General features: G+C 42.1%; 1 protein-coding gene across 1 annotated transcript in view; it reads left to right on the top strand.

Moving 5' to 3' along the window:
* ARID5B (AT-rich interaction domain 5B) overlaps positions 1-26,013 on the top strand; it is a 183,970-nt gene that overhangs the window by 63,193 nt on the left and 94,764 nt on the right. The window contains exon 4 of the mRNA XM_035137659.2: positions 19,952-20,182. Within this exon, the coding sequence (XP_034993550.2) occupies positions 19,952-20,182 (231 nt within the window). The remainder of the gene's footprint in view (positions 1-19,951; positions 20,183-26,013) is intronic.

Raw genomic sequence — 26,013 nt, 5'->3', positions numbered from 1 at the left:
GCAAAATATTCACCACCCAGAGACCACAGAAACAAGGGGTGGCAGTTCTCATGCACTTGGTAAGACACAGCCCATGGAAGATGGTTTGATGGGTCACCATTTGTACAGACCTGGTATTGATTAAGGTAGGGAAACTGTTGCAGATGTACATAAGATTACAATAATTCCCTGGATTTAATTTATATTCAATTGTTTCTTTAACAGCAGTGGTTTTTAGGTGAACGATTGGAACTAGTTTATCAGTAAAATGTTTTCAACAGAGATTTTCTTTTTCCTCTTGACTTGGGTATCCCCCCCCCCCAAATAATTCCGTTTGTTCTTTGATGGATTTCCAAAAAAGTTATTAAAATGTTGCAAAACAAATAAGGTAATGCTGGAGCTTATTAAAAATTGCTTCTTTTGTTCCGATCTGGCAGCTGACAAATTGTCTTGTGCTGTGTCTTACCTGTTCCATTGTGAAAGGTTAACAGAGAAAATGGCTGCAAATAAATTGCTATTGAATGTTGCTGAAAATTAAGCATAGCAGTTTTTCTCTATTAAAGTTCCTTTCCAAGGCTCTCTATTGATGCCGCTCCCTGTGTGTCGTTCTAACACTTGTCTCTTACATTATGTTTGGCACCCAAGGAAACATTAACTAGAAAAGAAACGCCTGACCATAGTGTTACTAGACTCTATTATCCGGCTGTCACATGCCCACACGAGAGAGGTCTAATTTTGGTTCATATTGACAATGATTTCTGACATTTTCCCTAACTCTCTTCATGGAGTATTGTAGGGATGGAGTCAGGCTTGAAAGTAACTTCTTCTTTTTTGCATCACTCTAAAAATCCAACTCAAACACAGTAACTTGCTCAGTAAAATGTAATTAGGGCATTCTTACTTCTTTGGATGTCGGAGATATCGGCATTGCGGTTGAACGAGTGCCAACTCGTTATTTTTTATATGGACTAAGATATGGCTAGTATGCCATTAACTCTAAACAGTGTCAAATAGAAGGTTGTTGAGGTTTTGTGTGTGTATGTGTGTTTTAACATGTAGGCTATATAAATTATACCTTGCAAGAATTAACAAGGCCGTTATTTCATTAAGGGTTTCAAAGAGGGCATAAATGTCAAGTGCGAAGCTTATGTGTTTAAATCACCGGACTGTTTTCACTCCCCCGCCCCTCATTAGGTGGCTTTTGAGAGGAGAAGCCACTGTACCATTTTATATATATATTTTTAAGCAGGGGCAAAGTTCCACTGAATTTTTCAGGCTGATAATGAAAAGGCCATTGCATGAGAAACCAAGATAAAGCTTTCAATTCTTACTATTGGGGATGGAAATTGAAGGTATTTCATGCCACGTTTCTGGGAAGTATGTAGCAATAATGGGGTTTTATAATGAATAGGGCTGAAGGTTTCTCTGTGTGTCTTGTTTTGTTGGAGGAGAACATAAGAAGACCCAGCTGCACATGTTCAATTGCCCATTTAGTCCAGCATCCTGTTCTCACACTGGCCAACCACATGCCTGTGGGAAGGACATGGGCACAACAACACTCTGCCCACCCGCGATTCCCAGCAGCTGGTATAGCCATTGTGGCTAGAAGCTGTTGATGGCTCTTGTCCTTCATATATTTGCCTTTTCAAGCCATCCAAGTTGAAAAGGAGCAAGGGGAGAATTTCTGGGGATCCCTCTCCAGGGCTTAAAACTATGCTTTGATCAGGCGCGTAGCAAGGGAGGGGTGAAGGGGGTGGGACACCCCTAGCTCCACTCTGGTGGGGCAGCGTGCAGGGGCAGTGCCCTCGGCCCCTGGCCCGCCCCTCGCCTCCGCCTGAGCAGGAAGAAGCGGCTACGCCGGGCGACGGCGGCAAACCGCGAGCAAGCCACAGAGAGGCTTGCGGTTTCCCACCACCGCCACTGGGCAACCCACTCCGTAGTGCGCTCTGCTTCAGAGCGCGCTGGCCAAGCAGAGCAGCAGCACCAACCCGGACGGACTGCGCATGTGTGGACATGCGCAGTCTGTCCTGGCTCGTCCTGGCACGCACATCGTGTGTCGTGACGTCATGACACATGCGTCAGGGCGCATGCGTGCTGCAGAGTGACGCCCCAACCCCAGGGGGTGTCGCCCCGGGTAGACAAGCGGCACCGTTCGCACTGGCTTTAATCCAGTTAAGGAGAAATATTCCTCACCTATTCAAACAGATTGTATGCTAAAGTCAAACCCACAGTCACATTTATATTTAGAAGTGGGTATAGAGAAAAGTGTCATTAAGATTACAGGAAATTTGTTTCCTACTTCTTGACCTTTGCTTTGGACCAAGTCATCTTCCCAAAATCATAATTCTGTAAACTCTTCTTGTTGTTGCTGCTGCTGCTGCTGCTTTGCTAGATTATCAGATGGCCTTGAAGTTTCTTATTAGTAGCCTTGGCAACTAGGATAATGAAGGTTCCATAAAAGAGAGTGGCAGAAACACAGGCCTGGCTCATGTGTATTTTACGAAGCATTCCAACTCATTTGGGAGAAGGCAGCTCTGCTTCCCCCCCCACCTCGTTCATTATGGGAGGGGGGTGCTCTATGTGGTGTCGCATATGTACATCAGCCTGATTGATGTGATCTCTCCCCCCAGCACATTAATTTCAGAGGGGGGAATAGCCAGAACGTGTCTCCCAAGTGTACAGTTCCACATTTGGGAGCCCATGTCACCCATGACATTTGGTGAGTGGTGAAGTGGAGGCCATTCTTTCACCATGGGAATCGGCTCACTGGCAGGTAAACATGGGAACTGGACCGTGAACATGTAGGTGACAAAAGGAGAGGTTTGTTGGGCAAATAAAAGGAAGGACTTCCTCTATGCAATATGTAATTAACATGCGTATGTAACTGCCTTTCTGTCGGGTTTCTGACTCAGTTTCTGAGACCAAAAATGTATTTGTTGGGCAACTTTCCCATGGAGCTTTTAGCAGCTTTCAGTACCATCAAGCATGGTATCCCTTCTATACAGGAACTGGAGGCATTCCACTCCTGTGGTTCCCATCCTGACCTGACAGGGCAGTTCCTGAAGGTGGTGCTGGGAGACTGATACTCTACCCTTTGGCAGGTATGCTGTGGGTGCTTCTTGTTTCCCATGCCGTTTTATGTTCATGCGAAACTGCTGGGAAAGGTTGGGTATTTGAAGAAAAATGTCATCAGTATGCTGACGACGCTCGGCCCCTTTTCTCCGTTTCGTTGAATTCAGGTCAGGCTGGGGATGTTTCAAACTGGTTGGACGGGGACCAATAAAAAGAAGCTCAGTTCAGACAAGGCCAAGATTGAGTGGTGATAAAGCTGACCCAAGTCTGAAGGATCATGTCTCTTCTATATTATGTTGTGGTCCTGCTGAAGCAGGGATGGTTCACCCACAGAAGCTGCTGGACGCCAATGCCCAGGATGATCATGGATGATGGGAGCTTCAGTCAGTGCTTTTTTGTTGTTGTTCTGGTACTCATGTGTTGATCAAAGAGCTGTAGGTGTCAGCATAAAATGGCCGCCATGGGCAGCAAAAAAAAGAGAGGAGAGGTGCTGGTACTTGGAGAGGTGCTGGTTGGCCCTCTTTGTAGTATAGCAACATATAGAAGGACACAATTTTGCCTCTCCTGCCCTATAGGATCAGATTTGTAGCTTGGGAGTGCTAATGAATGCCTTGCTTACAAGTTTTCCTGAGGCAACTGACTTCCCCTAATCTGGGACAGTAATAATCTGATCCAGCAACAATCTCCGGTTCATTATTTAACACATCCCTTCATTGTAAAAGTGTAGATTTTGCTGACATACTGATTTGTCCCTTATTTTGCCTTATATATGCGAGTCTGTGTTTACAAACGCATGGCACTTCCCTTGGAATAGGGGGATACATTTTTACATATTCAATTTTTTATTTTTTTGCATCTGCTGTTGATAAAAACAAAACAAATTCGGTAAGTGTGTGTGTGTGTGTGTGTGTGTGTGTGTGTGTGTGTGTGTGTGTGTCAGTGTGTGTGTGTGTGTCAGTGTGTCAGTCAGTCTCTCGCTTCATATGCTAGAGAGGAAAGATCCTATGAGAAGCCCAACTTGACCCCACCTGGATGTAAATGCCTACCAACTGCTCTGTTTTATTTATTGATTATTTATTTGTGAAATGTATATGCCACCTTACAAAGTGACTTACAAACGCAATTGAAACATTTTTAAAGGTACATACGAAGCAAGCTAAAAGCAGCATCAGTTTTAAAATCCCTGGCATTTGTCAAATTGATCTCCTTCCACAATCCTTCCCTTGTATGCCTTATCTTTTAAATTGTTTAGTCCTGAGGGCCCGGGGTCTCTGCTGTATTTCGATTTATGTGCAACACCTAGTTAATATGGGCGCTCCAGAAATAAATACCCGTGGAAGAAATAGGGAGGTGTACATTGCTTTCTAGTTTCTAGAAAGAATTACATTTCCACAATGAGCAGAACATCTTTATCTCTACTTTACACTGCATTAGAGTACTCTCTTGCGACTTTTTCTTTCTGGTGATCTCTAGATGTATTTTGGCCTTTTAGGGGGAAAGGAATAATATGAATTCTGTGCTACGTTTAAGAAACAAAAATTGCTTTCCTGCTTGGCTTTTAATGAAAGTGCTGTGCCTTTCTTCTATGGGAAAAGCTGTGGCTTCCTACTTTTACATATGGATGCAAGCATTTTTAGGTGCCTTTCCAGATAAAATTGCTCAAGGCAACGTAGAAAATATATACATTTGCAATCTTAATCCTCTTCCATGTGTAAAACCCAATTTACTAGCCTGGTATAGTCGTCTTGTGGACCCCTTACTCACGCTTCTCCCTTATACTCAAAATTTCCTGCAGCCACGAATGGTTTTTTAAATAAATAAATAAATAAATGGCTAACACCTCCTTATCTTAACTTTGCATCAGCACAGAGCAGATATTGCGCCATTAAATAAACTGTACTTTGTTTATCGCACACTCCTGCTCATGTTCCTGGGAAGTAAGGGTGCTTTCAGAATAAATGTTTATTGTGCATTTTGTTAGGGAAGTTGGAGCCCGTTGCATCAAAGCAGATATTGCCCCACACTTTGCAGTGCATTTTCCCCTCACTTTCCTTATCGCAAAAAGCCTACTCTTTTGGCAAAGCAGGTATTTTGCGCAAGACCTTGCAGCCAGCTATAATAGCACAGCCTGAATCCCGCTCCCAAACAGTGACCATTGGAAGTGTCCGTAGTCAATAGAACTTTTCCCCCAGGGAAATGTGCAAGCTGAACCTCCCCACTTCCCTGAAGAAGCTGTGCCCCCATTCATTTTAGTTGGGGGTCTAATTGACACCGATGTCATTTTAGCGAAACCCCAGCCTTAAGCACTTCATTTGGAAAATTGCTCTGCCGTGGGAAGGGTGACAATTTTGAACCGCCGCATAATCAATTCCTTTAGTGTAGGTAGGAGGGTGCTCGGAGTATGAAGTGACAACAGCTTAGAATGGGAGGAAGGGAAGTTTTACCATTTTTAGGACTCTTCTGGGTCTATAGAATCCTGAAACTGAGGCCACTCCCCTGGTAGATCCTGCCAGACATTGCTAAGTTGTGAGAGAAGATGAACACAAAGATGCTTAATCACAGGGAACATTGCAGCAGTCACCTTGTGGCTGGAACCAGCAAGGTGGCCTCCTCTGGAACCTTTTACAGTATGGAGAATTATCGCATGACGTCCACAGATGATGTGGTCAGCTTGATCTCATTGTAGTTCCCTTAATTGGCTAGATAGCAGTTCAGCTGCATCTATAAGTAGAGATGTCACAGAGTTCTGACTAAAATAGGAATGGAAGTTGACGGTGTTTGTTTATTTATCCCCTGACTGGAACGGAAATCAGGCCAGAGAGTATTCATTGTGGCTGTTGCTTTCAGTCTCCAAAATATATGTAACAGATTATACTCCCCCCAATATTTGCATTGCGTTTCCTTTGCATTGAAGTAAATAGAGTAGAATAATGCAATGGCAACATGATTGGAGTAAATTACATAATTTCACCACAGCGGACAAAGCGATGTATAACATATATTTTGGTGAAAGATGAAATGCCGCAGAACAATGCTTCATGTTATAAATACTGAGAAGAATGGCAATTATTCCTCCTTACATCCCTGTTTGCAAAAGATGGGCCTGACTTGGTGGAAGCTTCTGAAGCTAATACTTCTTTTCTACATCAAATTTCATCCATCTTTTATTCTTTTCTGCAAAAACTCAATTTACTGTACAATTCGCATTGATTTCTTGAGGTAAATATTATGGAAGATTTCATTATGCAGGTCCTATTCTCGATCAGTGTACAGAATCGTTGACACTGTCTAGAAGTAGATGGAAGTAGAAAATATCAGATTCAAATCACCAGTTATAAAGTAATGTTCTACAGCTGGGAGCGTTAAGTACATATTAGATGGAACAGAGGTTTTTATGTGACTGTATTAGCGTGGGATTGAACAGTAGTTTCAGTCTTTCTGAGATTTGTAAGTATTCCTTTTATTTCACATGCTAAACTTATTTTAAGAACTCTCTGAACTTGATGTTTCTCCAGCACTTTCACAAAATAGTGGAAGGCAACGCACATGATAAGTTTTAAGCTAAATACTTTTCTGCTTATGGAAACCCGGGGGGGGGGGGGGAGAGAGAGATAGGAGATTCAGCAGAACTTTGTAGTCCAGTGAGAAACAGGTTGGCAAAGTGATGAGAATGTTAGACTAGGGAACTGGAAGACCAGGATTCAAATCCCGACTCAGCCTTGGAGTTCACTGGGTGACCTTGGGCCAGGCAGACACTCGCAGCCTAACCTACATCACAGGGCCCATCTGGCTGTGTTTCCCCAGCCACTCTGGGCGGCTTCCAACTGAATATTAAAAACAGTACAGCATCAAACATTAAAAACTTCCCTAAACAGGGCCGCCTTCAGTTGTCTTCTAAAAGTAAAATAGTTGCTTATTGCCTTGAATCCTGATGGCTGACACAACTCCCCACAACCTCTCCATTCAGTTTGAACTGATATTGGCAACAATATTTTTATTTGGGGAGATTCTGCCATGAAAAGATCACTGGATTGGATAAAATGTGCTATGGAATGTGCATTGCCACTGCTGCGTATTTTACACCAGCCAAATTAAAGGTCCATATAAAATTAGTAAGATTGGCAGCTTGTTCGAAATAACCATTTATCTCGTCTTCGGTAGCCAGTTTGTGCATGCAATCTTTGTCTTCGATTATATCAGTTTCAAATAGTCAAGGTGTGGCACAAAACATGAACACGTTTAGCATGGGTGGCATCTTTGCTTCAGAAAAGCCCCGTCAACAAGGCTGCTCTGCCTGTTGCGTTGTTAATTCACCCAAATTTGTTTCAGCCTCAAAAACAAAGATTTGCAGGTTTGCCTACTGGGGTTAGCTAATTATTTTATTTGCATTTTCTTAATGTGGTAATTCAGCCATTAATATTTTAAAAGTGTTGCAATTAATTAGCTAGCCGATGGATGCCAAGGAGCACTGCAAGAGCAAGCAGAGATAAACAGGAGGGGGAATTAAGAGCTGTCTCTGGAACACCTCCCTTTCCTGGCTGGGGATCACTGCCCTGGTGCAACCCCTGCCCCTCCACCCACCCCATCAGATATAGGTTCTAGGTGAGAGGGCAGCAAGGCCAATGCTTCTGTACCTCCTATGGCTCTTGCAGTTCGCTGACCACTTGGGGAGGGCTGTGCTCCCATAACTTTCTCTCCCCCCCCATCATTTTCCCCCTGAAACGCCGCACAAAGCAGATTTAACTGAGCTGCTGAGAAGCATGCAGAATGTCCAGATAATTTTTTTTAAAAAAAAAATTGGGATGCGCAGGAGTGCCTTTTACATAAAATTTTGTAGACGGAGAGCTTGCAGGGGTGACTCACGGCAAATCCATATAAGAGCTTCACATAATGGGAGTTTTACTGCATTTATGTGGTGATAAACGTGCTTTGGCAGTTGTCCAGTTACTCTGGGTTTTTTTATTATAATGGTCAAGAAAGGGGAGAGAGGATTCTGCTTGCTACTAGAACTGTTCTCGTGTGTCCATCAGATTTTGATCAATGCAAGCTGCCCTAAGAATCTTCCCTCAATTATTCATATTAAGCTTTATGCATTTTCCCTCTCCCTCTCCCTCTGTGTTTGTTTGTGTGTGTGTGTTGTATTTAAATAAACAAAATAAGTGTGTCAGGTCAACCTAGTTCTGTACCAGGGAAAGCTCATCTTTAACATTTAAAATATTATGCAGATTCAGCATTTTAACATACTTTCCCTTAGTTTGCACAATTTATTCCGCTCTGATTATTGGTGGGGAGGGACCATGAGTATGCACAGCACTGAAGCAACATCCATTGCTTCTCTCCCTCATCTCAGCTGCTGGAAATCCAACTGGCTTTGAGTGGAGTGTTTCAGTTAGGTAATTTTAGACTCTGAACTTAATGATCTGCAGGGCAGTGTGTGTGTGTGTGAGAGAGAGAGAGAGATTCAGCTGGTTAGATGGTAACGTGTATTAGTTCACATTCTTCAAAATGTGGTAGCCCGGCCCCGCTCCATTTGGGGGGCCCTCTTTCTCATTCAGCTGAGTAGGGCTCTCTACCTACATACCCCCAAAGTGCTGCCCTGATGTAACCACTGATGATACTGGACATTGCTCACGCAAACGAATCTTTCTAGACAAAACAATGAGAAACCATTTTTACAAAACAATGCTGAGGTTTTGTGACCAATACCAATATCGGCAGGTTTGCCTGAATGGACATTTTTTGTTTTTTGTTTGTTTTGTTTTTACCAAGTGTTATTGTATCTTATCTCTTAGCTGAAAGTTTTGGTTAATAGTCCTGCTGTCCTGATGGGTGGTTATTGCTCTCAGGTTCTGTTGATGGGGGAAAGAGTTTTTATTTTTGTTCTCTGAAAGTGGCCCAGTGGTCTTTGGATAAGAAAGCATGGTCTTGCACATTCCTAACTCCTTTTGGGTTCTCCTCTTACTGCCCTTATCCTCATTCATCAGGGTGGAGAGTTATGTCTCCCACAGGTTAGCATTAACTGTGATGATATTTAACTTGGGCTTGAAAGCCAGCTTCCAATCTCAATCTCAAACTGTGATTCAGCTAAAATTGTCACCGATACAGCAATTTTGATTAAAGTAAATGAGAGTGTGTCTAAATCAGGGATGGGATAGTGGGGTGGGAGAGAGAGAAGTAAAGACAGATTGCCTTAGTGTAGTTTTACAGCTATGGAGTGAAAATAGGAGAAGCAAAGCCCAGGGTGAGTTCACACATGCCTGCTTATCATAACACATGTCTGACACTCTAGCATCAACAGTGATCGTGAAACAGCCATAGTAGACCAAACACTTTAGAGCTTTCGTGACACTTGATCTCAACCCCCACATAATAATTCTCAGTGGAGACAGCTCATTCATTCATTGGTCCATTATCAAGCGATAAGTCATTTCCTGATGGGACACCGGTGTGACGTACATGTCTGTGAAGGAGAGCTTGAAAGGCTGGCGAGATAAAGTAAGGGAGTCAATGAAGGAAACTGTTGAGTCTAGTAAGGTGCTAGAGGAGAGGAGAGAGGCAAAGATTGCAGCAAACCTCATCACACTGCAAGTGAGCGTGAGATGACACCTTGCTGAGAAGAGTTGGTGGTGTGCCCAGATGCAACATGATAAAAGGAGGAATCCTTCAGTGAAAGATTGGGCATGGAAAGGGTTCATTACCCAGTAGCATCTTCAGCCTCCATTCAGGTCTTTACCTCTTCATTTGTGACCAGCTAGTCCACCTTGTAAACATCAATGATAGATTAATTCTTTGTGATTCACCTTTCCACTGAAACCTTGCTGCCAAAGCATAATAAAGGAAGACAGTGGTGCTAGTCCCTTTGGTGATTATTCAGGAAATTACGTTCTGATGTTCTAAAAGCTTTCTCTCCCTCACGTTATGTGGGTTGTTATATGGGACAACTCCATTAATTTGCAAGCTCACCTGTCGATGAATCTTCCCATTGCATCTAATTTCTTTTGTGCCACCAGGGTCAAATGGGTACTGTAGGCAGCATACTCACAGCTAGACCTGGATGGTGTGCAGCTCAGGATCCCTGCAGTCTCTCAGTCTTTGGTGTGATCTGGAAACAGTGGGAAAGTCAAAGGCAAAAGGCCAGATTCCAAGTGTTTATATAAGTCCTGGCCAATCTGGAGGCTTTGTACTGACTGCCAATCGCAGGGGTCAATGTTGCTCACATTTATTCCTATTTAGAGAGGGGTTTGAGGCCTGACACAAGCATACACATGGCCATGCACCCCACAAAAACATTTCACCACCATAATTGTTGGCACTAGATCCAGAGGCTGACAGTTCTAGCCCGATTGTCTCTGACACATGCTTGCATTGCTTAAAGGATCTGTTTTCATATATGAAAATCTTCTTCTTTGGCGATCACTCGTAGCCGAGTAAGATTGTCTTCCATAAACATAGTTTTAACAATGAGTCCGTAAGTGACTGTAGAGGCCAATTCTGGATCCACGCATCCTTCCACAGTGGGGACATTGGTTTCTGGGCAGGAGTTGATGACGGTATATATGAAAATACATTCTATAAGGCTGGGATGTTTTAAAAACTTTGTCTTTCTTTGGTCTAAATTAATGAATAGTGTTATTATACTAAAATAACTGTTCTGTTGTTGTTAAAGCTTTCCTCCATGTGTGTCTATTTTGTTAGCTGTTCAGTGACTGCTTCAGTTGATTGCTGCATCAAAAATTAACATATTGTGAAGGGTGTGGTGTCAGCAGCTGACTTACAGTACAAGCCGTTTCTCAAAATAGCCACAGCAGTGCAATAGTGACACACAATTTATGTCACAGGACTTACCAGTAATAATAATAACAACTGTGGCCTATTCTTTTACATTTTGGGCAGTCTTCTTCCATTCTTTCTTCTCTCTCTCTCTGTTTTTCACTTTCCTTCCCAACCCTTTCCTTTCTTTTAATTACCTTATGCTTTTTAATATTTTTGTCTCTTTCTTGGCTTGCTTTCGGTTAAACAGCCAACAAGATGTGCATGTTTGTCTCTGTGTGTAGCTGTACATTTTATCCATCAGTTTAACTGCAAGTGTATTTCTTGCTTTGATGTATAAATTTGTGCTAACTCGACTGCCTTGGGAGAGATTTAGATTTGTGGTAGGATACGTCACACGAGGCTGGAACTGGAGGACTGATAAAGTTGATGCACAAGTTTGGAATCTTAAACACCAACAGCCAATTCAGTCTCTCTAGATTGAGGCGCTCGCACAGTCCCCTTCCACAAACGTCTTTCTGTATAATGTCTCGTAATTAGAACAGGAAATCATTGAGTAACTGTGCGATGAATAAGAGTACTTAGGCTGAAAGGAAAATTACCTTCTGAGAAATTATATTCACCATTTCCCCCTCTTCTCTTGGTTCACATTACAATGTTGGCAATGATAGTAACAGATGCAAGTATTCTTATCTGCACAGTATTGTTCTTCTCATTTCGCCCTCCCCCCTCAACAAGAAAAAACAGAATATAGGAAACGCCTAATTAGACAACAGAATTCTGCGTCACAGCAGAATAGCAACAACACAGAAACGTCAACAGACCCTGGAAACCTTCCACCAGACATTCAATGACTTTCACCCCACCATCAACCTAACAATGAACCAATCTATGCAAGAAATACATTTTTTGGACACTACTATAAAAATACAGGATGGACGTATAGACACCACCTTATACAAAAAACCAACTGACCGACAAACATATCTACATGCTTCTAGCTACCATCCCAAACATACCAAACAATCCATCGTATACAGCCAGGCCCTACGTTACAACCGTATCTGTTCCAACTCTACAGACAGAGAATCTCACCTAAGAGATCTACAGCAAACCTTTTTAGAACTAAAATATCCACCTGATGAAGTTAAACAACAGATCAACAGAGCCAGACTGATACCTAGGGAGAACCTGCTGCAAGACAGACCCAAAAAAGAAAATAACAGAACACCACTAGTCATCACATACAGCTCCCAAGTTAAAACAGTACAACGCATCATCAGAGATCTACAGCCTCTCCTGGACAATGACAGCTCCCTTTCTCAAGCTCTGGGAGGAAGACCTTTCATTGCCTACAGACAGCCACCCAATCTTAAACAACTCCTCACCCACAATAATACAACCACCAGACTTAACATGGACACTGGTACCAGAGCCTGCAATAAACCCAGATGCCAACTTTGCTGCCACATACACCCGGACAACATCATTACTGGCCCCAACAACATCCAACATACCATCTCAGGACTATTTAATTGCTCATCTTCTAACATTGTGTATGCCATCAAATGCCAACGGTGCCCTTCAGCTCTCTATATTGGACAAACAGGCCAAACCCTACGCCAAAGGATAAATGGACATAAATCTGACATCAGGAACCATAAGACTGAACAACCAGTAGGAGAACACTTCAATCTCCCAGGACATTCTATACAAGATCTCAAAGCAGCTGTTTTATTACAGAGAAATTTCAGGAACAGACTGGAAAGGGAAGTTGCTGAATTGGAAATCATTACCAAGCTTAAAACCATGGAAGCACCTGGGATGAATAGAGATATCGGATTCTTATCTCATTATGCATGATCAAGCTTTCTTTAGCACCTCAGCCCAGGACTAATTGCAGCCATCAGCAGCCATTAACACCCATCTACAGGTTTACCACTCCCATCAGCCCATCTCCCATTCCCACCCACCCCCACCACCCTCTGTATATATATAGGGTCTGACACTTCTGTTTCTAGTGTATCTGAAGAAGTGTGCATGCACACGAAAGCTCATACCAAAATATAAACTTAGTTGGTCTTTAAGGTGCTACTGAAGGAATTTTTTTATTTTGCTTCGACTCAGACCAACACGGCTACCTACCTGTAAACAGAAACGTCAATTATCAATATATCTAAAGGCTGCCAGGTGTATGAAGTTCTTGTTCTGCCTTTGCTCTCTTGCTAGGAGCACTATTTTTGATTTTATTTTTAAGAAGAGAGCTCAAAGAGAGAAATATCTGATTGTAATAAAGTATCAGAAGGTACCACTCTGGAAAGGGTTTCAAGAGTGGCTCCTGTTGATGTGACAGGCTCCCGAATCGGGTGCTTTGTAGTCCTACCTGGAGATGCCAGGGACTGAATTTGGGGTGTGCTTCTACCACAATGGCCTTTCCTTACTTTAAGACTCTTGGTTCCCACCCTCTGTATAGACAGGGAATAATGAATATAATCAATGAATAGTTTATTTCGATCATCTGGTTAGTTATTGATAGTGTATGTTGTTTTCTACATAAATACAAAGCAAAAGAGAGAGAGATTTGTTACATTTCCAAGTTTGTAGCTGGAAAAGGAGAATATAGGTTGGGAGCTTTTTCTTTAAAAAAATGTCTAATACATATTTTGGAATCTGTTCAGCAAATAAAGGAGAGATCTTTACATGTTTGTTTCTATTGGCATCGGAATGCATTTGCACTAATACGATTAAAAGAACGAAAGGGCAGAATACTTGGCAGATTTTTGTAGCTGGGGTAATTAGGTGCAGGAAGGAACATGCATATTTTTTTCCATCCAGCTCTATAAAATCCTGGTGTGAATATTGTTTTGTGTGTATTTTTTAAAAAAATAGAAAAGGGGGGGAAGCTTACTGAAGTTAAAAGCAGATTATGGCAGTTAGCAATAATCATTATGGTGTGATGTTTCCGAACACAAACAAAAGCGAGCTACTTTTATGTATTTCCTTGTTCAGTCTGTGAGGAGGTTTTGATCTGTGAGCAGTTTTTGATCAGGAATTCGTACTGTTGTGTGCCCCCCCCTCCAAACTTCTGTGAATTGTTCTGGGCTGCTTTGAAGGTCATCATGTGGCTTAGTGGGGAAAGTGCTGGACTTTCATCCGAGTTCAGATCTTGCCTCTAGAGAGGGCCAGTTTCAACACTCATTTTAGCTCTAACAGGTCATTCAACTGAATCACGTGTAGGCAACCATGTGGGGGGGAGAGTGTTGCCAGGTCCCACCCCCTCTGGGGCATCACCTTCCTCAAGTTCACAGCCCTCTGCAACTTTGGGGGCAAAGATCTGAAGTGGAAGGCCTCCTTCACTCATAGCTGCCAAGTTATCCCTTTTTTTAAGGGATTTTCCCTTATGCTGAATAGGCTTCCTCGTGAGAAAAGGGAAAACTTGGCAGCTATGCCTTCACTTGTGCTGGTTCCCCACATGATTTAGAATCTCACACAATTGAGGTTCTTCATTGCATGTAAACTACTGGAAGATGAAGTGTTGGAGTGGGTGGGGCTTGGCAGCACACTCTCACTGCCCCAGCATGTTTATACACAATTTAATTTAATGCCCAAATTGGTTTGTAGGGATGGTCAAATCTGTAATGAAATCTGGAGAAGTTTACTTGGGCATTCATTGCTTGTTACCTGTCAATTCATCCAGATTGCCAGGCAACCCATCACATACAACGGCCCATTTTTCAACTGTCCCATCTCATGGACTGTAAGGACCAGGACAGTCGAAGGCACTTTGGTTCTTGAGGGCGGGGAGAGAGAGATCTAAATATCATCCTCTTTTCACTATGTAGCATGGTCAATGCCTGTTCAGTTCGGGGTATGTATTGTATCCCATGGATCAGATCTGTCTCTCATTCTACCGTTCTTCATGACACCCACAATCTACTATCTGAGGCAGCTTCCATGTCTCACCTCATGGTAGGGTTGCCTCACTTCTGGACACATAGTGAATAACTGGACTGTTGCTTCATTCTAAGACCCTCCAGATTACCCGGCCCAGCTGGAGGTTCTGCATGGAATTTGGGGAGGAGAGATGATACTGCCCCTGTATGTTTGCATCCCCAGGGAAGAAGTTGGGGTGAACAAGACTAAGCGATACTTAGGCAGAGTTGTTTCAGGTTTTATTCTCTTCCTTTTGTGCTGTCCTGCTGAGCCACGGAAGGAGGAAAGGAAATCCAAGCAAAGGCGCTGGCCTAGTCCCATGTTGGACTGATTTGCACTAGGCACTTAAATATAGGGATCTCCCCACTTTGAAACGAACGTAAAGCTCAAATTGTAGCAGGATTTTTTGGGGGAGGGGAGGGTACACGGCCTCTTTCCTTGGGTCAGACCCTTGGCTACCTTTATTTGGAACGTGGTTTGTGGGGTATGATTTTGCTAACATTGGTGGTGGAGCTTGTAGGAGAACATAGCTGTCAAGTTTTCCCTTTTCTCGCGAGGAAGCCTATTTAGCATAAGGGAATTTCCCTTTAAAAAAATGAGAACTTGACAGCTATGGGAGAAGCCTCTCCTACTTTTTCTCCTGTAATTCAAGCAGTCAAGATTTGGGAATTGTCCCAAGAGCTATGTTTCAATTAGGCTTGCTCCAGAGAAGTAGATAATAATAATTTGATCTTCACCTTTAGAGAAGCATGGTCTCTACAGCTGAAATCAAAATTTAAAACTACTACTACTACTACTACTACTAAAATACAGTGGTACCTCAGGTTACGAACTTAATTCGTTCCGGAGGTCCATTCTTAACCTGAAACAGTTCTTAACCTGAGGTACCACTTTAGCTAATGGGGCCTCCCGCTGCTGCCATGCCACCAGAGCACGATTTCTGTTTTCACCCTGAGGTAAAGTTATTAACCCGAGATACTACTTCCGGGTTAGCGGAGTCTGTAACCCGAGGTGTTTGTAACCCAAGGTACCACTGTACACTTTCTGTATTATTATTATATCTCTAGCAGCTCCTCATGCCAAATGGCAGGCTGCTTTAAACTGAGGATACTTTCAAAAGTAGGCACAGGGGTCTGCTGTCCCAAGGAGTGAGGAAAGTAAATCATCCTTCCTGGATATGCCTGCAGTTGGCTCTCTCTGGATCCTAACCTTTAATAGAAAAAGGTCACATTGATTTGAAAAAGTCTGCCTTATTGGTGAGACTATTCTGTGTGCTCTCTCCCTTGACAGTAAACATGAAATTCAACGTGAATCTCCACTGCGGTAACTCCTCGCCCCTCTGAATGAAAACTGTATAAATTGATCAGTGCCTCCGTAGCCTCAGTTAAGAATGAGAGGCCAGGACCTTGCTTTGTAGTTTTGCTTGTTGTCTAGAAATCGGTTCTGAAGTTGAGAGAAATTGGTAACTGTATATACGTACAAATGAATGAATGAATGAATGAAAGGCTGACCCTGAAAGAGGTTATTAAAACAAACAGTTACGATGTAAACACAAGATTAGGAGACATTTCAGCCTTAAGTCCTGGAGGTATTTCCTTCTACCGTGTGCAGGTGACGTGGTGGAAGCTGACACGATATTGGACGTGCCTCTTCAGCAAGGACTTAACAAGAAAGGGATAATCATGATTTAAATTCTAGCTTATACCAGCAGCAAATTATTTCCAATTGTTTCATCTTGACAAAGTGCACTAATAATATATCACTGCAGTTAGGTGACATTTGGAATATGTTGAAAGATTCCAAATGTCCCCCTCCCTGCCCCTGGATTGTGTATTATTATTCTCTCTCTCTCATACACACACACACACACACACACACACACACACACACACTTGGCAGAAATAGGTCTTTGATTTCTTCTCTCACAGAGGTGTGGCTGAAAGAAAATCTTTGTTCCAAGAACCTTTTATTTGCTTTCCTTAAACAAATGGTGCAGTTTACCCCTTTCTTTGTCCTTCCTTAGAATGATCTGTTGAACTGTTTGTGAATAAAGGAAGGAGGGAAAATATCTTACAAAGCACTTGTTTGGACACAGTTATTGCCTGGTTAGGCTTGGCATTCAGGGATGGGCCTCCCTCTTCCCCGCCATTTTGTTTCTTACCTCTGAATTGTGTTAAAAGTAACAACAACAACAACAAGCCTTGCAAACAAATTTAATTTTAGTGACCGTGTTGCTTTAAAATGTCATTAAAATGCCACAAAAATAGTGAGGAGCACTTTATACAGTCACTTTACCATGTGCTTTACTGGAAACTCGTGGTTTGTAACAAAGGTTCACATGAGACATTTATATGTACCTTGACAAATAACACATAACTGACCACATCCTGGCGCATAGGGAAAGTGCCGTGTCTCATCTCCAGACTGAAGATAGCAGTACCTGTATGAGCACACTGTGCTGTACTAACCAGGTCTGTAATCTGCACCTCTAGCAGCCCACACTAAAGCTTAAATGATCTGAGGAGCAGCCTTGCGCTAGCCATCTAACTCTTAGTGCATTTAGCCTAGGTTTCTGGTGGGCAGTGGTTCTCCTAAAATTTGAAACTGTAGACTTTCCTAGCCCTGCTACACAAGATAATTTTAAATAGAGGATGTGCGATCTTCTACTTCAAAGCACGTGCTTTGCCATTGAGATACGACTAGTGTGCTCTTGCATGCTGGGTGCCCAAAGTTGGTTCCCCTGCTCAACTTTGGAGCTCATTGGAACCGCTCTCTGAGTTAAGTTAAACTCGTGGTAGGGTTGTTTTTGAGGAGACCACTCCTCAATTTGAACTCGCTTGGACAAAAGGCAGAATGAAAATGTATACCAGCCCCTTCGCTTAAGAGAACAAAGGCGATGAAATTTGATTGCAGGGACTGTCTAGAGTTGTCGTGTTTGGCGGGGGGCTGGGAGTAGAGAGAAAGTGCTATGACTACAGTTGTGTAGCCTTGTAGGCTCAAGGAAGTAAACACTAGATTAAATTGTGATCACCAGATTTTGCTTCCCCACAACAAATTTCACAGATTTCACTGTGCCTGCCTTTCAGAGACTCTGTCAAAATATAGGACCTGAACTTGCAGATCATGGAATTGTTTTGGTTTCCTCTGTGTGCTCTGTGGGAGGATAAAAGGTGCAGTACTTAGAAAAGTGATTCCTTTGCAGAGAATAGGTCTAAAAATGGCATTCTTGCATGTTGCAATATATGTGCACCAGGTTGGTTTATATATGCAACTCAGGTATGTCATTGGAGATTTGAACGGCATACGGGTTTTGTTCCCTTGTGAGATTGCACTGATGAATTGCTTATAGCTTGGAGCCCTGTTTTTGTTGCTGGGATGGCTCTATGGGACTTTGACACAGCCCCCTAGGGGTTTTAATGTTATATAGACTTCTGTTAGATGTCTGCGATTCCCAGCTCGTATTTCAATTTTTTTTATTTATTTCAAGCTGGAAAGTTTGAAAACATTTTGGCAGAAAGTGTTAAAGAATAAGAAAGGAGAATAAGAAAACTTGTCATTTCCCCTCAACTCTCATGATTTCTGTTCACAGATTGAGAAATTCGTTTTAGGGCTGATTAGAGATTACTCATATCAGAGGGTTCTGGTTTCAGACTAGGAATTTTACAGAAGTACAATGGGCCTGTCACTTTCTGCTTCACATTGATCTTGGTATCATAATAGATAGTGATCTCATAATCAGTCAGATTTGTTTTATTGTTTAAGACGAAAGGTCGTAGTAGTCTGAATACATGTGAATCATATAAATATGTGAGAATCATACTGTAATGACATCACCTGTGTCAAGCGAAGAACAAAACTACGGCCTAGTTCTGGGGGAGGAATTCAGTTTTATCTGCTTTTAAATGAGATACTACCTAATTTGCACTTCTCGAACCAATATGTGAAGCGAAACACAATTATCTTTCAAAATTCATACTTTTGCAATACAGTTCTCAAACCAATCTGAACTAAATGCATGTATCAGAAGATAGTGTTTATAAAATGCATACATTGGTGAAAAAATAACATACAAAAATGCTTTATATTAGTTGAAAATAGCTTGCAGAAATGTGTATGCTAGTCAACCCTGCATATACTGGGAGAGGTTTGCACTAAACTGCTGGGGAATTTTCATTAATATAGCGCAAATTGCTCCAGGAACACGGGGGACTGAATTTAAGATTGGAAAGGTGAGAAACTGAAATCCAGACACTAAGGGAACACCTGCTCACATGCCTGCCAATCAGGGATAGGGGTGTGGTCTCACACCAGAGTTCCCAAGTGGAATTCCAAGACCATACATGTGCCAGTGTAGAGTAGTGGTTAAAGTGTCAGGCATGAACCAGAGAGGCCAGGGTTCCAGTCCACACTTAGCCATGAAGCTCACTGGATGACCCTGGGCCTCTTGCTGTCTCTCAGCCTAACCTACTTCACAGAATTGTTGTGAGGATAAAACAGGGAGTGGACGCTGCCTTGGGCTCCTTGGAGGAAAGGCAGGCTATAACTGTAAAAAAGAAAAGCTAAATTTCATATTTTTACTGTGAGATCTAGTCACATGGACTAGAAACTTGTGCTGTTGTAAAATGAGGAACTGCTTTCTCTGGGTTTTGTGCAATATATTGGATTTTGTATTAGAGACTGCATTCTATGTTGTATGATTCATACACTCTGTGATACTTTGTACCCTCCAGACCTGGCTGCGCTGTTTTCTAATGGGGGAAATATGTGACTTGAAAAATGCTAAAGTCTGCTTTGGCGCATGATTAACAGCCTGATCCTTTAAAAAAGAAGAAGAAGAAGAAAAAAAGTTATTTCAGGACATGTATGCTTATTTCATACGTGCCCCGACTTGTGATAGTAGACTGTTTAACATGTTTGGTCCATGCAGCTGATGTGCGATGAAACCTCTGTAGATGCATCTGTTATATCAATATAAGCATTTAGATTATTGCAGGAGGCTGATAGGTTGCAAATCAGAGGCAGAGGGAGGGGATTGAATATGAGGAGGTAGCATTGCTCCACATCCTACATCTGTTTCGTCTCCTACATCCCAAGTTCAGTGCAAAGGGTTTGGAATGAGAATCTGACTTGCCTCTGTTAAAGGTAACATGACAGCTGGGGCAATAAGTAACAGTGGTTTCAATTTTTTTTCCTGCAGGTGAGGATGATGAAGATTCAAATGTGCTGATCCTCAGTTACCCACAATACTGTCGCTATCGTTCCATGCTGAAGCGCATTCAAGGCAAACCATCCTCCGTACTAACAGACCAGTTTGTATTAGCCCTTGGGGGCATTGCCGTAATCAGCAAAAACCCACAAATCCTCTACTGTCGAGATACCTTTGATCACCCAACTCTTATTGAAAATGACTGCATATGCGATGAGTTTGGTAAGTAGCTTTGCCTCTTGTACTTCTTGCAAGTTAAAGCCACTTTGTTGACATTTTGCCTACATTTTTCCAAGTAAAAGGCAGTAATAATGGATAAACCTTTCAAAAATAACAAAAGATGTGTATACGTATCTGAATTGCTGAGCATCAGCAATATTCCACCTCCACTAAGAGACTATTTGTACTCTCTGTATTTTAAGACTGCTGCTTATTACAAGCATTTTGAGAAAACAATGTGTTGCTTAGTTGTCCGATGTGAATTTAAAGAGGTGTTTGGCTGGATGCAATGCAAACCTTCCTTGAAAGTTGTTCCATACTGTTTGTTCTTAAACTTGTTTTGTGTTGAGGGGCCATTGTTCTGATTTACTTGTTCTTTCTGGCCCATCATATTTTCTTATTCAGAAGCCCCCATGTAGAAAGACACTTAAAATTCTTGAATGTGTGTCAATGCGTGTTCTTTATACACCCTAGATAGCTCTAGTAACTGATGCATTGTAATTTTTATAATTGTTTACCTGTGAAAATCAAGATTCATTAGCCATAGTGCTGAGTAGATAAAAACTACAGCTCAGGGCAAACCAGTATAGCTTACAGCATTTTGCAGAGGAAGAACTTTGAGATATGAAATCCATAAATCTTTGTAATATAGATCATTTTGGGGAGTGGGGTAGTGTGGAGGAAGCCTTTTGCAAATAACGAAATTATTTTCAGGAAATATCTGAGAGGAAAAGATATGCCCCGTCTTTTGTTTCCTACTGTCCTTCTGCTGGTTTTCATTTATTTGCATTTATTCCATGGTTTTATTTAACAAGATTTATATGTGGCCTCCCCTATGCGCTCAAGGTGACTGTTGATGAAAATGTCAAATCTCAAAATTCGCCCCTTGCACTCTTAGCAAGGTCAGAAATGTCCTGAACAATGGTAAAAGCAAGGTTCAGGCAGAGAAATGGGTTTTCTTTAAGAAATCCCAATGATCACACCCCTCACTGGCTCTATTTCATGCCCTCAACTTGCTGGAATGTGTCACTGAACTGTGGTAATGCCACTTGCTTCCCCGGATAGAGGATGGAGAGATGGGGGGATGTACCTTACTGTACAAAGGTAAGTACAGTTGCTCTACCCACTTGCTGCCTCTGGCCCCACCCACCATTGACATGCAGCTCCAGTAAGGTTGCCCACAAAGGAATGTACCCCTTGGGCTTAAAAAAGCTACCACCCCCTGCAGTGAGGCATCTGGGATGGAACATAAAAATCTGGCTTTTACCACCTATCCTGTTTAAGGCAATTAAGTCTGGTTGATTGTGGTGAAATTTATTTCTGAGAAACTGTAGCCACAGATCTGTGAGACACGACTATACTTTAGCTATACAAAGTTGCTTGTATGCCTAAATGCTGTGTCTGTCTGTGTCTGTCTATCCATCAATCCATCTCTCCTTCTCTCCTTCTCTCTCTCTCTCTCTCTCTCTCTCTCTGCACACATAATACCCATAGTGCACGAGATAGACAAAGATGTTCAGGTAACAACAAAAGGAAAGCAGACCACAGCATATACACACCCAACCAGAATTAATGATCATAATTATCATAAGCTGTACTTATAACAAAGGGATCACAGTCACGGCTCCCACATCTGATTATCACCATTAATAATGTTACTATGTAATGTTATTTGCAAGCTCCTGTAACGTTAATTGCTTTGTTTTGGATAGTGTTGCAGCACCCCTGGGTTTTTTCCAGATGTTTTATAACATGCTAGTAGTGAAAGAAAGCAATACAACCAGTGCTATTCCTTCGTCATGACTGGTACTCTCTGTATATGTGCACCAATGGCGCTGTGCTTAATTTCTGTAAGCTCAGGTGCGCAGTCCTGGCTGCTACTCAAAATTGATCTGCCTTGTTCTGCCCAGGAGTGCTAGCAACTTTTGAAAAGTGAACTTACATTTGAGAGAGACCTGTGTGTAGCTTGTTGAGGTTTCAGCTGGGCAGCTAACGTGAATGTAACATTGTGTGCCATTGAGATAAGGTAATGATCATGAGGCAAAGGATTAGGAGTTTTCTCCTGTCTTGCTGTTGTGAAAATGCCACACTTGTATGGCGATATACCTGGTGGCCTGGTCCACACTTAGAGGGTGTCCCTTCAGGAATGGGTGCAGTAAGTGCTGCTGCACTTGTGACTCAGCAATGCATTCTTGCTGTGCCAACCACATGCGTAATGTGCAAGTGGGCACTACGATTTGCACGGCTGCAGCAGTCCTTTTGGAGGTCTCACAAATTCTGCCTCTCTTCAGATATTCTGGTGGCCTCTGCATGCTTTCAAGGTGATCCCGGCAAGTGTGACTTAGCCCACATTTCTCCCTTTAGAGAGATGTACGAACATTCTGTTTTCAGATTTAACTACCTATGAATGCAGCTTTTCGGATTTTATGGTGCAGTCCTAACACCGTTTAATTCCGAGGAATCATCTTTCTCATTCATCGGAACTATTTCACAAGTGGATGCCCCATGCTGTGTTGCGATCAAGGCTCAAATCTTCCTGTTTTGTAATTGTTTGGACTTATCCAAATTAGAAACTATAAGACAACCCTGGTTAAAATTTGATTCAGTTCCATGCGTGTTTGTTTTTACCAAAAAGAGCCACTCTTCAGTGTAGGCCTCATTGGGATTAATGAAGGATGAGCCGTAGTTCTGTTTGGTGGCTTGCACTCATGATGTACTTGAAGATTGCAAGGTCTGCTGAATAAATTAGGGGTTGGGGTTTTTTTGTTTTTTGTTTTGGGTGAGTGTGTGTGTTTGTGTCTAATCTAGTGCTCCAGTATAATTGCGACCCTGTAATACCAAATGCACTGTGTCAGTTTCATGATATTGATGGGATGCAGCTGATAAAGCACTCTTTTATATTCTCCCCCCACAGTCAATAAAATGTGCTACACTGAGTTACGCAAACAGTTTACACTGATACCATGTAGATTGATGTCACATGTATAAAGTGGTGGCAGCTTAAATCTAAACACAGGCATGGTGGTACAGTTGATAAATCGATTACTTGAAGGTACTGTTGCTTATCAATCAGATCTGAGAGTGGGGGACTTGATTGCAAGAATGCAAGGGAAATTCTTGCAAAATTAAAGGGCTAGATGCCCTTTAATTTGCAGGAGCCATAGATAATTACAGAGATTAGACAGAAAAAAAATCTCAGAAACTGGATGGAGAATATGAGAATAACCAACAAGAGTAAAGCGTATATATTTTCTCTTATTTATTTATTTTTCCATTTGTATCCCACCTTTTCTGCAAGGAGTTTTGAGGTTGCATACATAGTTCTCCCCCTCTTCATTTTATCCTGTGAGGTAGATAAGCCTGAGAAAAGGTGACTGGCCCAAGGTCACCCAGTGCCCAAGTCGGGATTTGAACCCAGGCCTCCTAGACTCTAACTCAACACTCGAACCACTGCAGCATTCAAGTCATATCTAAAAGAAGTCCATGATGCAGAGCATTCTGACAACAAGATTACAATATGCCAAATACTCCGGCAGGAACCAAACATTGCTGGAAAAGCTATTTACTTACTTACTTACTTACTTACTTACTTACTTACTTACTTACTTACTTACTTACTTACTTACTTACTTACTTACTATATTTACAGGACAGTGCTGGAGTCACTTTGTGGGTTGCAGGACCTGTGACAGATACAGGTTGTTATAAATGAGATAGGCAGATCATTTTGACAAAAGATTTTCTCCAAAGCATACAAACCGGTATCCTTGCTAGTAAGCTTTAACAGAAATGATTTTTCCATGAAACATATCCCCAGTTTTTTTAAAAAAGTTGTGCATTTTAAATGAGAACATTGTGTTCTTTTATTACTTTTTCTCCTCCCTCTCTGTTCTAAACTGGGGAACATAAAGAGCAGGAACTTAAAGATGAGATAGAACATTAATGTGTGTCCCCTCCTCCCCCCTGCTAAAGAGAAGTAAAGCTGTGAGTAGCCCAGAAAGTGATGAGAGAAGGCAAATTAGTTTTGTCAATAGTCCAGCAACACTGTTACCAGACAATAATCTATTGTGGCCAGGGTTTTTTTTATAACCACAGCAAATGCATGAATCATCAGTACTACTTACTAGTGCCATTTATAAAGCATCTAAAATTTGCTAGGCACTTGTGCAGAGATTAAAAAATAAGACAATCCTTGGCCACAGGTTTACAATCTGATAGACATGACAGAAAAGGAAAATGGGATGTACGCAGGAAAGGAAAACTTGTAAACTCAAGCCACTGATTTTAAGCAGGCTGCGTTTTTGCGTGGGTACATCATATGTATAAACGTAACAAATATAACTTCATAGAAAAAGTAATGTTGGTGAAGCAGGCTTTGTGTGTTGCTTCAAATGAACACCCCATCCATAGTTGCCACTGAAAATTATTTCCTTATGTTGGCAATCCTTGTGCAGAGAGCTGCAGTTGAGTTCCTCTGCCCCTTGTGCCAGTCTTAACTGCGTGCAAGTGATGTGCCACATCAGAGCTGCATCACTACCTTGTGGGAACAGAGAGTAAACCCTAGAATACACCCAACTTTCTCCTGCATATTTGTACTGCCCAGAAATGGTAGAGGAAGCCATTGCTGCCTTATTTCACTAAAGAACCTCTGCTAAGTTTCCAAGGATAGCCGAGGTTCCCCAGAATTTACCCTTGAACTTGCAACCCAGTGTCTGCATATTGCTCCTAGAGGCCATCTCTGGAAACTATTAACATGGATACAATATGTTAATACTGTACGGTCTTCCTCTCCCTTCAGTTCTGCGATCATGTGGGTGATCTTCCCTCTGCCGTCTTGCTGTATAGATGAATAAATGCAATGAAGCTTTGAGAGAAGACTTTGTGCCATTAAAATGTTGTGTAAATTTGCAGGTCCGAAAGTGTTCCGCCCTGCTTAATAAGAACCAGCTCTTATTCCCAGTTGACCAGAAGGAGGGCTGTGTCAGTAGCAACTTCACCCCTTTACATGAAAGGCCACAAACCGAAGATCAAAGGGGGGTTTGATTTTTCATCATGATCCCACTTTATTTGCATTCACGCATGACTAGACTCCATCCATGCACTCATTTCCTCTCAAACACCCACATCAGCTCGGATGGTAAAGTACCCCTGAAAAGATTGCTCCCCCCCCCCCGTATAAGCTAGTAATTTCTCTTAAAACAGTAATGCATTAGCAAAGAAGTTTTACAAGCTAGTTATGATTCAGCCTTTGGTTAATATTCTTGAGTAAGCTTTTGAAAATGTACGTACTTTACTGCTCAGTAAGGGAAATGAAAAATGTAAGGGTCGTTAATTTCCAGTACATGCTCCATGGGTTAAGCCGTAAGGGGGACTTCTTATGACTAGATGCAACAAATAAAGAGTCGGCAGGCAGGACAGTAAGCTATTATCCAATGTCCCCTGCATGATGTAGCTAAATTTTACAGGTCCTTGACACAGGCTCAGTTCACACATTCAAGCACATTCCTTTACAGTGGTACCTCTACTTACGAATAACTCTACTTATGAATGTTTCTACTTACGAATGGAGCTCCGTCCGCCATCTTGGATGCGGTTTAGATAGGATTTTTTCTACTTACGAATTTTTAGATAGGGTTGCTTCGACTTACAATTTTTTTCTCCCAATGCATTCCTATGGGATTCGACTTACAATTTTTTTCGACTTACTAATGTGCGTTCGGAACGCATTAAATTCGTAAGTAGAGGTACCACTGTATTTCTCATCGCTCTTGATAGTGTCAGACGAGGACTGGGGGAGACTCAGGCACACATCACTCAGCCTTGAAGCTCACCGG

This window comes from Zootoca vivipara, chromosome 5, assembly GCF_963506605.1.
Source record: "Zootoca vivipara chromosome 5, rZooViv1.1, whole genome shotgun sequence".
Classification (NCBI taxonomy): domain Eukaryota; kingdom Metazoa; phylum Chordata; class Lepidosauria; order Squamata; family Lacertidae; genus Zootoca; species Zootoca vivipara.
The sequence above is the reverse complement of the archived record's forward strand: the minus strand, read 5'-3'. Positions and strand labels throughout refer to the sequence as shown.